A 13,736-nucleotide genomic window follows, 5' to 3' on the forward strand; every position below is an offset into this window, starting at 1 on the left:
CGCCGTCCGTCCGCAACAGCTCAGCGCGCAGGTGCGCCCTCTGCCCCACTCCTCCTCTCCCGCATCACGCTACCCTCCTTGCTCGCAACAACAGGTCCACACCGCTCCCCCTACACTATAAAAAGAAATAACAGTTACCGGCGCCTGGTTTCGATCCCACGACCCTGCGGGCGGAACGCAAGGTACATGGTGCTCTACCCACTGCGCCACAAAGCCGACACAGAATGAAAGGCTACGAACGCGCCTTATATCCTTGACTCATTCAAACTACGTCAAGAAGCTGCTGATACAACGCATTCACTACCTGTGGGCGGAACGCGAGGTACATGGTGCTCTTCCCACTGCGCCACAAAACCGACACAGAATCAAAGGCTACGAACGCGCCTTATATCCTTGACTCATTCACACTACGTCAAGAAGCTGCTGACACAACGCATTCACTACCACCAACTCCCCAAACACTAAACGTTAACGCAATACACCCAGCCCCTATGCGACGCATTTACTCGAGTCCCCCTCGCGGGGAGATGGGCCCATTTTTTTAGTGAACTGTCGCGTAATGTCCTAGCAGATTTCAAATTTAGTCGTTTTTCGTCCTTATCGAGCAACCTTGACAATGACCGTGCCATTTATCTAATGTTAAAGACGGAATGTGTTGCCATGTCGCCGTACCCTGAACCTAGAAAGCTGCAAAAAAATCCTCCGTCGCATGCCCCCGCGCGAGGGACACGAGTAAATGAAGAGCATTGGGGTCGTTTACGTGGCGTAGGGTTGGTGGTGGTGGTGGTGGTGGTGGTGGTGGTGGTAGTTGTTGGGGGTTGGTGGCGGAGTGGAGCCCGCGCCAACCCGCTTTATAGGGGGTGGTTGTATTGCGGTAACGTTTAGTGTTTGGGGGTTGGTGCTATCACGTGTACACCACGCAGCTATCACGCCGCTAGCACGCCGCTGAGTCGCCAACGCACGCCGCTGACGACGTAGTTTGAATGAGTCAAGGATATAAGGCGCGTTCGTAGCCTTTGATTCTGTGTCGTTTGGTGGCGCAGTGGGTAGAGCACCATGTACCTTGCGTTCCGCCCGCAGGGTCGTGGGATCGAAACCAGGCGCCGGTAACTGTTATTTCTTTTTCTTTTTATAGTGTAGGGGGAGGCTGGCTGCTGCGGGCGCCGACGCACGGGTGACATCGTGAGTTATACAAATGCTCTGCATTTAAAATAACGTACCACACATACGTATGCACGCACGCACAGGCACTCACACGCGCGCACATACAGACACGCGCACATGCATGCACACGCACACAGGCACACGAACGTACAGAACTCATTTCTTCAACACGGATTTAAAAATGGCACAGAGAGAGAGAGAGAGAGAGAGAGAGAGAGAGAGAGAGAGAGAGAGAGAGAACTCTTTAATGCGGGCTGGAGAGGTCAGCTCTGCTAGCGGCAGTGCTTGCTACGCCAGATGGGGGTGATTACAATGCAGTGAGAAGTGAATGTGAGAGATTGGGAAGGCAACAATTAGGGAGAAAACAAAGTTAAATAAAAAATGGCACGTAATGAAATTCAAAGAAAAAATTCTAAACAAAGTTAAGTAAAAAAATAGAGCGAATGGAGCCCAGGAAGCGCAGAGCACCTAACAACAAAAGGAGCCAAAGCGTACATGACGACGCAAACGCGTACAGATACAGCCATGCGCACAATGCAAGAATTACAAAGTTTTGTGTAGTCCAGAATCCCGCAAAAAACAGAGAAAACGCATTTTGAAATAATTGAAAAGAGGAGCAAATCTAATGGGAGACGTCCGTGTAACACAATTTTTCAGCTTATTTTTACAGTTTTCAAGTACTGAACTGTTGCAAACGGTGATTTCTTCATCACTCAAAATAAGGTGAATTCCAATCCGCTCCTTCATGGTCCGGCTTCAGGCGTTAACTTGTAGCCATGCCTTCAAAGCTTCCAGCCGTCTGAATTACTCCCTCAATCACTTCCCACGTAAGCGTGATGTAAGCGACCAGATGAAGTTACGCTTTCATCAGACCCTCGATCAGGTGCCCTCGATGTGCCCTAGATCAGGTCCCACTGCTCGAACCAGGTTACTTCGAACGTTGGAATGGCGCCGGGCGTAATTGAAGCCCCTCGGGGAAACTACCGATAGATTAGACCACCGGAGTAATGAGAAATGCTCAATCTTCGTCTTGCATTAGCCGGCTCCATAACACGTTCACCCCCGCTTCAATTCCTGGAGGTTAGCCTGGAACAGCAACGCTTTTTTTTCTTCCTCTTAGTCGGTATTTTCACTTTCCTAGGACGCTATTGCGGCAGCGACTTGTGTTGCTTACCTTACGCTTATTTATTCTTCTGGTATTATTTTGTCGGCAAAGGCATACAGAAAGAATTTTTGTTTCTAAAGTACGCTAAGCCCTCTTCAGCGTCAATATTGTTTCGACCTGCGAATAATACCAAGGCCCCAAAGCCAAATTTTGCAGGTTTGACGGATGACGTGTTAAGGGTTGCCGAGAGTCTTACGCAGGACTTCTCGTCACCCTTGCTCCTGCGCACGTTGTTTCTAGCGAATACAAAGCTGTGTAGCTGGGACATTTAGCCTTCGCGGCGGATCCGAGCGACCTTTGTTTGCACGCCGTGTCTAAGTGCCCCGTGTCAAAGAAGTATGGCATTATTGTTTCTCCCCACGCACATGGCTACAAGAAGGTACTGGGAGACGGAAAAAAAGGTGACGCAGCCACGGCAGTTTAAGCTCAGCTTTACGAAACCCGGTACTGCGAACTTCGCCATTTAGACGGTACGGTGTTCAGCTCAGCACGCAATTCTTCGAAACGCGCTGTCTTCCCCTTATTTACGTTATTCACGTTTCGTTCGCTTCATTCATGTGAAATAAAGAAGTTTCACGTTTCGACTCTCGGCCAATCAGAGTGCGTTGTGGGCTGCTGAGGGGAGCTTTCAGCCAATGAACGGTGAGTTGAAGGTACCCTCGCTCTCAGGTTTCGCACGTAAGAACGCTCCTGACTCGTATTGCTCGCGGGAAAATTCCTAAAAAAACACGGGTTTGATCATGGGTACCACCAAAGGTAGCACGTTTGGATAAGTACCAACCGCAGCGTTTAACTGCTTGTTTCCATGGCTGGTATCAGAGTATGTCCCTACTTTTCGAAAATGATCCAAACGTCCCCTTACATCAACGAGAAATTTATGCCAGCGGGTGGCCTTCTCGTGAAGATTTTTGTCGGGACATAAATGCTACTTTCAGCAAACGCCCTGGTCTAATGTACTCGCAAGCACGCGTCAATTCCTCAGGTCGTAAACAGCGTTTAATAATGAGCCCAATTACTCGAGGCCACTACCATGGTCAGGAAATTGGCTGCCGACGCCAACACTTCGCGACAAGCGACAGCATTACGTCCGCAGCAGTCGTCCGCTTCATACTAATCACCGGCATAACACGCGCTCATTGGCGACCGTGTTGAAATAGCCGCCCCGGGCAGAATTCACGATTGCGGTTAAAATGACACTTATGTGCTGCCGAACGGCACGCGTAGAAAGGGATGTTTTGTTTTTTCCGTTTATGAGGCTTGACTGATGGGGGTCTGCAGAAAAAAGTTCGGATGTTGGCTGCTCATCGTGAATCCTTGCCAGCTGCCTCACACCCCTTACCACATGCACAGCCCAAGCAAATCCTGTTTTCGGCACCTGGGAATGCTTCGGCCGCAGTCGTGCGTGCTCCGCCATGGTACTGAATATACATAGCATTGCATCCACAGCTCCAATCAACATGAGAAAACACGCGACACCCAGAACCACTGGGCTGCCGCATCGATTTGGAAAATTCCTTAGTGACTTCCGCCCATACAAGTTAAAGTTTGGAAGGACAATGTGAGCGCGGAGTATCAGGTCGCTAAAAATCAACCTCGTGAAGCCGAGAAGACTAAATGGGATGCACAAATGGGAAAGAAAAAAAACTCATGAAGTGTACATAATTTGACAGCGAGCTTCCAAGCCAGAACCCGCCCCCAAAAATTGTAACCCCTTCCCTCGGGAAATAGGGGTTCACGTGATGCTTGACCTGAGTTGATTAATTGATTGATTATAGGGTTTAACACGCCGACGCAACGCAGACTATGATGCGCGCCGTGGTGGAGGGCTACGGATTAATTTTGGCCGCCTGGGGATCTTTAACGTGTGTCTAAATCTCGCACACACGGGCGTTTTTGCTTTACGCCTCCATCAGAAAAGCGGCCGCCGCGGCCGGGAATCGAACCCGCGTCCCCGTGCTCAGCCGCACAATGCCTTAGCCACTGAGCCACCACGGCGGGTCCCAACCTTGTTGTTTCATCATCATTCTCGACCAGACCTTGTTTGGGATGTTTATGTATGAAGTGTACACTTCAATACGGTCTTTGTTGGGTAGTTTTTTCCCGGAATATATGTTCACTGTATATTGGGTTAATCTTTACAAAAACCTAATTTCCATGGTTTTCCCAGCTCCACTCTATAGAACTATTTATTCTAACTTGTCTGGACAAGATGTGCTCTTATGGGTCCACAATATGCCGCTTTTTCCCTCAGCAAAAACGTTCTTCTTCTAATTGAACACCGAAACTTTGCCTGTTAAGACGTGGCTGCACAACCGGAATATTTTTGTGTCTTTTGTAAACTGTCGCCTGAACAATGTACCGTAAGCGATTGAGCTGTACTTCATAAATTGTAAGCATGCCATACTATTTTGGGATTTCCTCAAAAGAACATTTACGAAGGAATTTGAATTGAATCCACATGGTATACGATATCTCGTATCACCCGCAGACGGTGATGTGCCATATGATGTTTTTTTTTTCTAATCGCTGGGCCAACGCGGTGGGTACATGGCCTAAGCGAAAACAATCAAAATCTAAACGCAATCACCGCAAAAAGAAAACGAAAACACTTCTGCCAAACTCAAAAGGCAATGACGAAATAAAAACGCGAAAGCATCGATCGATTACAACGAAACCCTTTCATTTCACGAAGCTTCACCGACACGCAGATGTTTGGCACACGTTATTTTAGATCATTCTTCTCCAATTATCGGAAAGGTTAACCTTCTTCAATGGCTATTGCCCCCTCCGCGGAGCGAACCACGCGCGGCCTACTCACGCCGTGGTAGGAGTTGAACTGCCCGACGAGAGCGAGTGACCGCACCGTCTATATGGCGTGATGCGACCGACGAAGCTGATTGGCTCCTATTGTGGCGTGATATAGCGCGACACTTCCGCGCGTTTCCGCGCCAGCTGCGCCCAAGCTGTCACAGCCAACACTTTATCCCAGGCCAATCCTCTATTGGGTATATATGTGCCAACACTTAAAGCACTGGAAGTGCATCAGTAACATCGTCGTCGTCATCGTCGTCGCTAGAGCACGTGGATAGAGTTGGCTGTTCTGTAAGGTGCTTCGGCGCACGCCACCACTGACGACGCAAGTGAGCAGTCAATACAAGCTTCGCTTGAAAAGAATCAAATACCCTGGAGAATAATCAATTTCCCTAACGACTTCATTTAGGCCACCGGATCTTCCCGACGTAAATACGTACAATGTGTGCACTTTCTGAAAAAAAAAATGTTGAGAAAATATTCGACATTTCTTTTTCTGCAATTCGGCAACAGCCCTGCAGGGTTGCGTGACGTGTCTCACGGACAGCTGCTTCAAAAGTGTCAAGGCAATAGTTAAAAAATTCCATCACGTCTGAACGCATAAGTAAGGAATTGAAGATATAACCAGCCATTTTTGCACCTAAAGGCCGGCGAAAATGGAACCCCGCTGTTCTGGCATTTCGGCGAACACGTACGTCGCCGCCAGGTTACAATCTTTGTCAATTTACGGTCGCCAATACTTCGGTCCCAGCGCAACGCCAAGAACGCAGCACTAATGTTACGTCGAACGCCTTTGATAAGTTGGGCGCGTGCGAGTACAAGGTGAAGACAAACACGAACCTACGCCCGGGCATGCGAAAGCTAATTACGGGCACGCCCTTGCGAGAAGCCAATTCCTCGCCGCTTATCTTGGAGCAGATAATGCTGGGAGAGACAGAACAGGACACCTTGAGCAGCTTCGGCCTTCCCATTTTAAAGTAAAATGAGCTAAGCCTAAATTATAGCTTGCACGGAAGAAAAAAAAGCGAAGGTAGTGCGGAGTAATTTTTTAATAAATAAAGAAAGCGCGTTAAGGTTCGCGCCAGCTGTATAGCGTCCAACCAAAATCTGTCGAAAAAGTGAGCTTTCTTTTTTTTCCCTCTAACTAAGCCGGAGTTAACACCTGAACGATGTAGTCACCATTAATAAGGCTTAGGCGACACCATTTGAAATTGATTACACCATGAATTGTGTTCGTGCGTGTCTTGCGTGTGGATGCTCGGTTGCAGAACGTACCGGAAGGCACAAAGATTAGTTCAATTAGCTAACCAGCTGCCTGCTTTAGTTGACGCTGTCGGAGCGCGTTCATTGTCAGGAACCGTTTGTGTGTACTGTGTATTTCATCCATGCTCTAGCCTTATTGGTCTCTTCCTTTTATGACGCGCTAGTTTTCACGGTATAGTGCTAACCCGTAATGTGGCGCCTGGTGCGGTTCTTATTTTTGTGTTTGTGCAGTGCCCAACTCTCAAAATTAGGCAAGAAGTGTATACTGAGCGGCATTAGCATGTCCAGTCTATCATTTGTCTTTTACAGTTTTTTTTTGTACCACTGGATATTCGTTTAAATCATTCCTACTAGACTAAATTTCGAATACAGCTTTTACGTTTTGCAAATTGGAACATGGACTTCAAGGAACACCGCAGCGGAAGTCTGGAGATTAATAATTCAGGCAACTTAAGGCTTTTGGCATGCCCTGAAATCTCTCTCATACACGGTCGTCTGTTTGCTTGCTTGTTTGTTTGTTTGTTTGTTTGTTTGTTTGTTTGTTTGTTTGTTTGTTTGCTTGCTTGCTTGCTTGTCTGTCTGTCTGTCTGTCTGTCTGTCTGTCTGTCTGTCTGTCTGTCTGTCTGTCTGTCTGTCTGTCTGTCTGTCTGTCTGTCGGTTTGTTTCTTTGTTTGGTTGGTTGGTTGGTTCTCTTCTCCTCCATCACAACAGCAGGCCCGCCGTGGCTGGGAACCGAACTTACGACCTAGTGGTTCAAGAGCACACGGCCTTCCCTTCTGACACTCTATGGTGCATTCTTTGCAAGTCACATTTACATAAAGCGCAAGTATTACAGAAAAAAAAAACATTTACCACGCCTACTCGTGTTTTCTAGCTTTCACGTGACTCGTAGCTGTTTGGTTGGACGGGAGTTGGTACTAAAATACCAATTCAGTCGCTATACGTGGCTGCAAATGCTGTATCTGGGCGTTGAAAATGTCAAGATCAAACGTTAAACTATTCGGGCTTCCCGGAACTTGTAGAAAAACATAAAAAAATGTCATACACAAAGACGTGACAATGTCTTCACTGCTTACCTGGCTCTAACTATGACTACGAGCTTCCAACGCAGCAAACTGCTCTTCCAGTGGTGTATTACGTCAGACAGACATTGGCTCGTTTGCTTTTAGAAAAAAAGGCTATAGTTTTTACAGTATAGTGCGATATCTAAGCAAGACAATGGGGGTGGGGGGATTCATTAAGAAGCAGAAACTGTTTCGCCTTGTCACAAAGCTTTTCTCCAGATTACCTTGAATTGCTGCACATTTTAAAACATAATTGCAGTACCGAGAGTTGAGTGCAATTAGTCAAGTGTGACTACGTTGTATACACTTCCTATTTCCGACATTGACAGCTCACCATTGCAGGGGATTCCAACCGGAAGTGAGCCTTCAGCCGGAAGAATCTGCTGTTCACAACGACGCTCGGCCGGAAGAAATCCAGAGGTGCGTTTTGCACGTGGCACTCTCATTGCACGTTACAATGCGGAGCGCTGCGCTGCACATGCCGGTCGCACTGGCACCGCTGCCATGGGCGGGGTACTTGCAGGAAACACTCGTCGCAACCATGCGGAAAACCAAATCTCAGAAGGTGAGGCGATAATTTCAGCGCTCGAGTATCTTGGCAGGAGACGAACTTAGCGGGCGGCAATCCGAATATTCTGCCGAGCTGTGCACGGCCCCTGGAAATGTCAGGGTCCTCTGCGTCAAAGATCATCGTTTCACCGACATTTGGACGTCGTGGCAAGTGAAGACTCTCGTCACTGTCACGTCGCGCTCAGCGCTGTTTGTTGGTCGCCGCGGTCTCTCGCTGCGGAGCATCGGCGGCGTGAAAGAAGAGAACGCGAGAGAGGGAGTGTGCAAGCAGAAAGATGCAAAAGCGACATGCTTCGTCGCTGTCTTGGCGTGCTTCCAAAACTCAAAAAAGGAGGAGAGCATTGGAGAGTGTGTGTGTGTCGAGTTTGTTGCGAGGAGAGCGAATGCGGCTTTTTTTTGCGTCTTGTTGTATTACTCATTGTAATGAAAACAGTAGCCAACGCGCGCTTCCATGCGACGCCAACAGCTGTTGCTGTTGCTACGCCGGGTTACTTTATAATTACTTTAGGAGAATAATTTTTGCTTGTCTTTGTTGTTGTTGTTGCGAAAAGATTACTGCTTTTTTTCGAAACGGCGAAGTGCGAGCACCGAAAAAGAATCGGCCGCCTCGCTGCCTGCATACATTTGAGGCAATGCGAGGCTCAGAAGAAAGTAGTTTTGATTATTCAGATTTCTTTAAACCCTGAGCCTCGCGAATATGATATTGAAAGCACCCTTTATGTTATATGTCGCGTCAATTCTTCGAATCCATCCTTACTGTTTATATTATGCTACAAAAACAGTCACCCTCGAATGAGGTGTTAGGGGAAGCGCAAGTTCGCAGAGCAGAAATCTCAGTGGCAAATCATTTCGCCACTCAAGAAACTCCCTCTTCGGTCGCCAACCACATCTCTACACACGAGCATTCCTTTGTATGTCCGCACTCCACAAGTCAGGATTTTGTTCTTTCTTTTCCAAGCGGGCGAAAAGCAAAAACGCCCGGGTGTTCAAGATTTCGGTGTGTGTTAAAGATCCCCAGGTGGCCAAAATTGATCCGGAGCCCTCCACTACGGCGCGCCTCATCACCTGCGTTGCGTCGGCGCGTTAAACCCTACCATCAATCAATCCATTAATCAATCTTTTCCAGACGGATCACTCTGACATCCAGGACTGCTACTACACTTAAGCACACACCGCAACAGGTCTCCCCCATGATCCGCTCGATCGCTCCGAAAACAACGAGAGGCATGTGACAGGCGGGTGTACTTAGGCAAGTCCACGCCTTTCGTCTCTATGGTTGCTTACTCTACCCCTTACGCCGCACTCTTCAAGACTGAAAAGGATAACCCGTGGAACCCTCACACGCAAGCATAGCAATGGGACAACGCATCCGCACCTCGACGCAAAAACTCCCACGTTTGGGATTTCGCAGTACCTTAGATGAACTCATCGAAACTCATCCCACGAACCATCTCTTATGTCCCAGTACCAGTGGTAGAGCCATTTTGAGCCACCTGTGGCGGCACTCTCCGCTTCAACATCGCCAGGCGAACGCGACTCAGCTTCGCCAGTTTATTTATGTGAGTTGTAACCTTCACGCAGAAGATACGGCCGACACATTCGAGCTAATCCGACGCCGTAAATATCTTTCAAATCAGACGTTTCAGAGACTGACGAAAACCACGACGAATAAGAAAGAAAGCGTCGAAATTTATGCAGGTGAAGGAGTGCGGTTGTCATCATCGCCTTTTGGGAACGTTCCCGAAATGAGCGAGCACCGATACCACCGTTTCTCAAGGCGACGGGCACTAGCCGGTTGCGTCTGGCGCCACGATATCGTTGCCTCATATTTGCAACACTGATGTCATGCTAATCAAATTACAGTGACCTGATCAATTTTTAGCTTGATTACGGCCATCGCCACCTTCCGTGCTCTAAATGTAATATTACGAAATCTGTCATCCGGCCAAATCCATGCGTGCAACCAACCATCAGATGTTCTTTCTGGAGCAAACAGCGTTTGCGGAAGTGTTTCCATGGCCTCGGGTGGGCTGGAGTGGCGCGGACAGTCAGGCTCGGAGTGCCTGCCCCACGCACACCACTGCTCGGAGAAACGCAGGCTGCGTCGGTTTGAGTAACTTGCGTAACCACTGGCGCATCGCTGCGGCGGGGCTGATGAAAAGTCAAGTATCGTGTGTACCCCTCCCTCTCTCATTCCCCTCCTCCTCTCTCTCTAGCACTCTCTTTCTCTCTCTCTCGCTATCTCTCTCTCTCTACTGCTAAAAGGGCGCACGCATTTGGGACACTCAAGTCTGCCTCCCTGACATGATGGAGTGCCATAGGGCCACTTAATTTCTTTTTCGTGACACTTACAGACACGCTCCTAAGGAAGAGGGGGCTTATAGCATAAGTAGCTTCCCCTGTAAAAAAGTTGACATTTTATTCTTTCAATCTCGACAACTCTTAGAGTAACGGCAGTAGCCTTGAAGGCAGTAAGAAGACATCCAAATAATATGTTCATGCTATCTATGTTTAACGGAAAGCAGTTTGTTTCAACTTTTACATCCTGTAGTGATTCACAACTGACTTCTAAGAAAACTTGGCTTAACAAAAAAAAATGTTGATTTATGTGGCGTACAACCTTGAAATTGACGCAGTCTGTGAAAAATGAATTTTCTAAGGGCTTTCATTGTTCGCTATTTGCGTGACATGAAACGAGACCATTCGCTCCATTTAAAAAGTGCGTGCCCACACATAGAAGCGGCCGCTAACTCCTGCTAAAGTTCGGCATAAGAAATGCACCCAGTACCGATAAATTTGTTTAGCGGGGGAAGATTAAACCACTTCGAACAAAATTTGGCTACTGATGAGAAAAGCTGAAATATGGACAATAGTACATTTCCGCTAATTGAATTAGTTTTGTTAAACACGACAAACTTCTATTATGTCTACGATACGTTTAAAAATATCCCTATTTAAGGCGTTTTAAGTCAGCAGACGACACTTAAAGCACTTTTACCCCAGCAAACTGCAAATAAAACTTGTTAACCTTCACCTAGCATCGGCGTTTTACATCGAGTTGTCATTTAATTCGCTTTCGTAATGCTAATGGTTAGCCTTCCCGTTCGTACACTATCAAAGCGACTCTCCTATAATGTATTGGGGTTCCGAATTCCCGTACTTTTTCTTTTTTTTTTCAGTGTAAGGAATTGGACAAGCTTTCCCGATTGATGACTTTCCAGCGATAACAGCAACTCGCGACTTCCCACGCTTAGCTGCGCTTGCTTTTCTTCCTCCGTTACCAGCCTTTTCAAAGCGTATACAACAAAGCGGTGCGCTAACAAAGCTGCGACCATTTCCCTCCTGAGCGACGGGATCAGCACCTGCTCCGCATCGCGGCCTGTGATAGGCCTCGGTGCTCGACGGTGGCTCGTTTAAGCTTTACGAGGCCGTATACTCAGAGCGGGCAGAACCCGCTCCGCCACGCAATGGCCGCTCCGCTGCCACACTGGGGCGATAAATGAACGCGCGGCGTAATTCGTTAACTGATCACCTGCCCGACGCACGCTTCGCGGCCCTCTTTAATTCTCCCGCTCGGCGTGTTAGCATACGTACCCGGGGATCCGATGACACGCGCGGCGCCGTTATTGGAGCCTGTGGCCGCTTGGGAGCGAGGGCGGCTCTGGCCTCCATTCAAGCCCGCGGAGCGTTAATCGGTTCGTTTCGGCGATGGTTTAACGAGACGGCGGCGTCTACCCGCAGGTCGCGGCTGGCGGCTGCGAGAGAAATCGACACGGTTCGCCTGCCCTAAGGCGGCCCTCGGGGACGCCCGAAGTTGACCTGAAGCGTGAAGCGTCGGCGCCTCTGAAGTCTCCGAGTGCGAACAAGACGCACTCAATATAACATGCCGCACCCTCCCAAAAACTTTCAGGACACGCTTCAAAAGTCGTGTTTAGATTTTTCTTCTGTTACACTCTTGGAAAAACGCAATGAGATTGGGGTGCCACTTCCTGACGCGTGGGAGTCGCGCGTCATTTTCTAGCCGATACCGAAGCCGCCGTTTGGAAGAAATCATCTACGCCGGCGTCAAAACATGCACGCCACGTATGAATAGTGTACATTTGTACATTTTATGTCAATCTTGGAGGGTGCAATTCAGAATTGGCTAGTTTTAGATATTACGGTACACATTTACGGGACATGGACGGTGCAGCTCAATAGATGTCCACAACAGTTCTTTTATGCGTAAAAAGAACTCGCGGTTTATGTACACTTCATAAAAATCGGCGAAGGAACAGGCGGTTACGCTGGCTGAAAAAAAAAATCATTTTACTGGTAGTTTTCTGGAGACATTCATTTCTTAACACTTCGAAACCTTTCACAATGAGGAAGAAAATGAAATTCTACAAGGAGAACCGACGCCATATGGCAATGCTGGGATACGCAAAGCACTTCCACTTTTACGTCTGCAATATGTAAAATAAATAGGCAGAAATTTCCAATTGTATCATTGAAATCTATGTTCCACGGTCCCCTTTATGTTCGTCTACAAAATAGTTGGGGACGATCTGGTGGGTCTGGAACATCAAGGAACATATGAACTGGTTTACGCTTGAATTGCTCTTCCCTTCCCCCCTCCCCCCTCCATAAGGTGTCGAGCGTTAGCTACTATACGACGAAAGTGGATGGGATGACGCCAGTCGATGAAATACTCCCACGTGGTGCGTGCGTCATTAATGGAAGGATGCGTACAAAAGCTTGTTACACGGCACTATCATGAAATCGGTGTCATGTGACGGAGCTGAAGTAAGTTCATTGGTAGCAGGAAGAGGGGATCGAGCGGATCGACAACAACTATGACATTTTTTTCCTACGAATTGGCAAGTGTCCATGAAGCCTTCCAACAGAAAACGTGCTCGCGCCACGCACTCGTTAATAATTCTGGGCATCTGGCGTCGCGTCCCTTCAAAGCGCCGTTGTATAAGAGAGCCCGGAAACCGATTTTAGAAGACACGTTTTACGCCCTGTATATTCTCGGATAATACAGACATAGGAAGTAGCAGGTGAAAGTTCGCTAGCTTGATCCCAAACACATAGTTATTCTCTGTGGCACCCTACTGCACTCAACAAAGCACGATTACAGTAAGGTTAGTTCGCAAATCCGACATATATTGGCTGCCGCCCCAATAACAGTCTTTCAGGATAATGTTTCTTAAGGTTTAAAATTGTGTCAGACAGGTCAGATCCGACTGTATACTTTATGAAGGGAGATTCGGCTGCTAAGGCAGAACGACGCGAATTGTAATCCCGTCAAGCACGAAGACATAGAGTCAAACACCCGGTTCTGCGCACACATTCACCGATGCGCAGTCAGACTACAGGAAACTGTAGCAAACAAAACAAGTGTTCCGCGTTTTGTTCTCGGTGTGGCGTTATCCCACGGTCTTCCAGCGCCGGAAGGGCAGAAAAGGAAACCGGCCCGTTCTCCTTCTGCCTCTGGAGCCCGGCCGAGGTGTCTGGTGATGCTACGCAGAAGCGGCCGCGTTCGGGAGTCTATACGCAGGGACCGAGCAGTCTTCCGCTTCCAGACCTGGAGACTGCACCTCATTTTGTGGAGCTAATCAGAATAACGAATGTATTTTTTGAATGCGTAGCATCCTTTGCCGAGTAGTCCCCCCCCCCCCCCCCCCTCCCGCCTCCCCATCCAGGACCGCCTAACG

At 48.2% G+C, this 13,736-nt stretch overlaps 1 protein-coding gene across 8 annotated transcripts in view; it reads right to left on the reverse strand.

Moving 5' to 3' along the window:
• LOC144170706 (secretin receptor-like) overlaps nt 1-13,736 on the reverse strand; it is a 358,512-nt gene that overhangs the window by 151,529 nt on the left and 193,247 nt on the right. Inside the window, exon 1 of one of the 8 annotated variants that reach the window (XM_077700662.1) lies at nt 7,802-8,266. The exons of the other annotated variants lie outside the window; for them this stretch is intronic. Coding sequence (XP_077556788.1) covers nt 7,802-7,804 — 3 coding nt within the window. The 5' untranslated portion in view covers nt 7,805-8,266. Of the gene's footprint in view, nt 1-7,801; nt 8,267-13,736 lie in introns of those variants that run through there. 8 annotated transcript variants of the gene reach the window in all.

The sequence above is a fragment of the Haemaphysalis longicornis genome, unplaced genomic scaffold (genome assembly GCF_048455015.1).
Source record: "Haemaphysalis longicornis isolate Haplotype H1 unplaced genomic scaffold, Haemaphysalis longicornis Haplotype H1 scaffold_2, whole genome shotgun sequence".
Classification (NCBI taxonomy): domain Eukaryota; kingdom Metazoa; phylum Arthropoda; class Arachnida; order Ixodida; family Ixodidae; genus Haemaphysalis; species Haemaphysalis longicornis.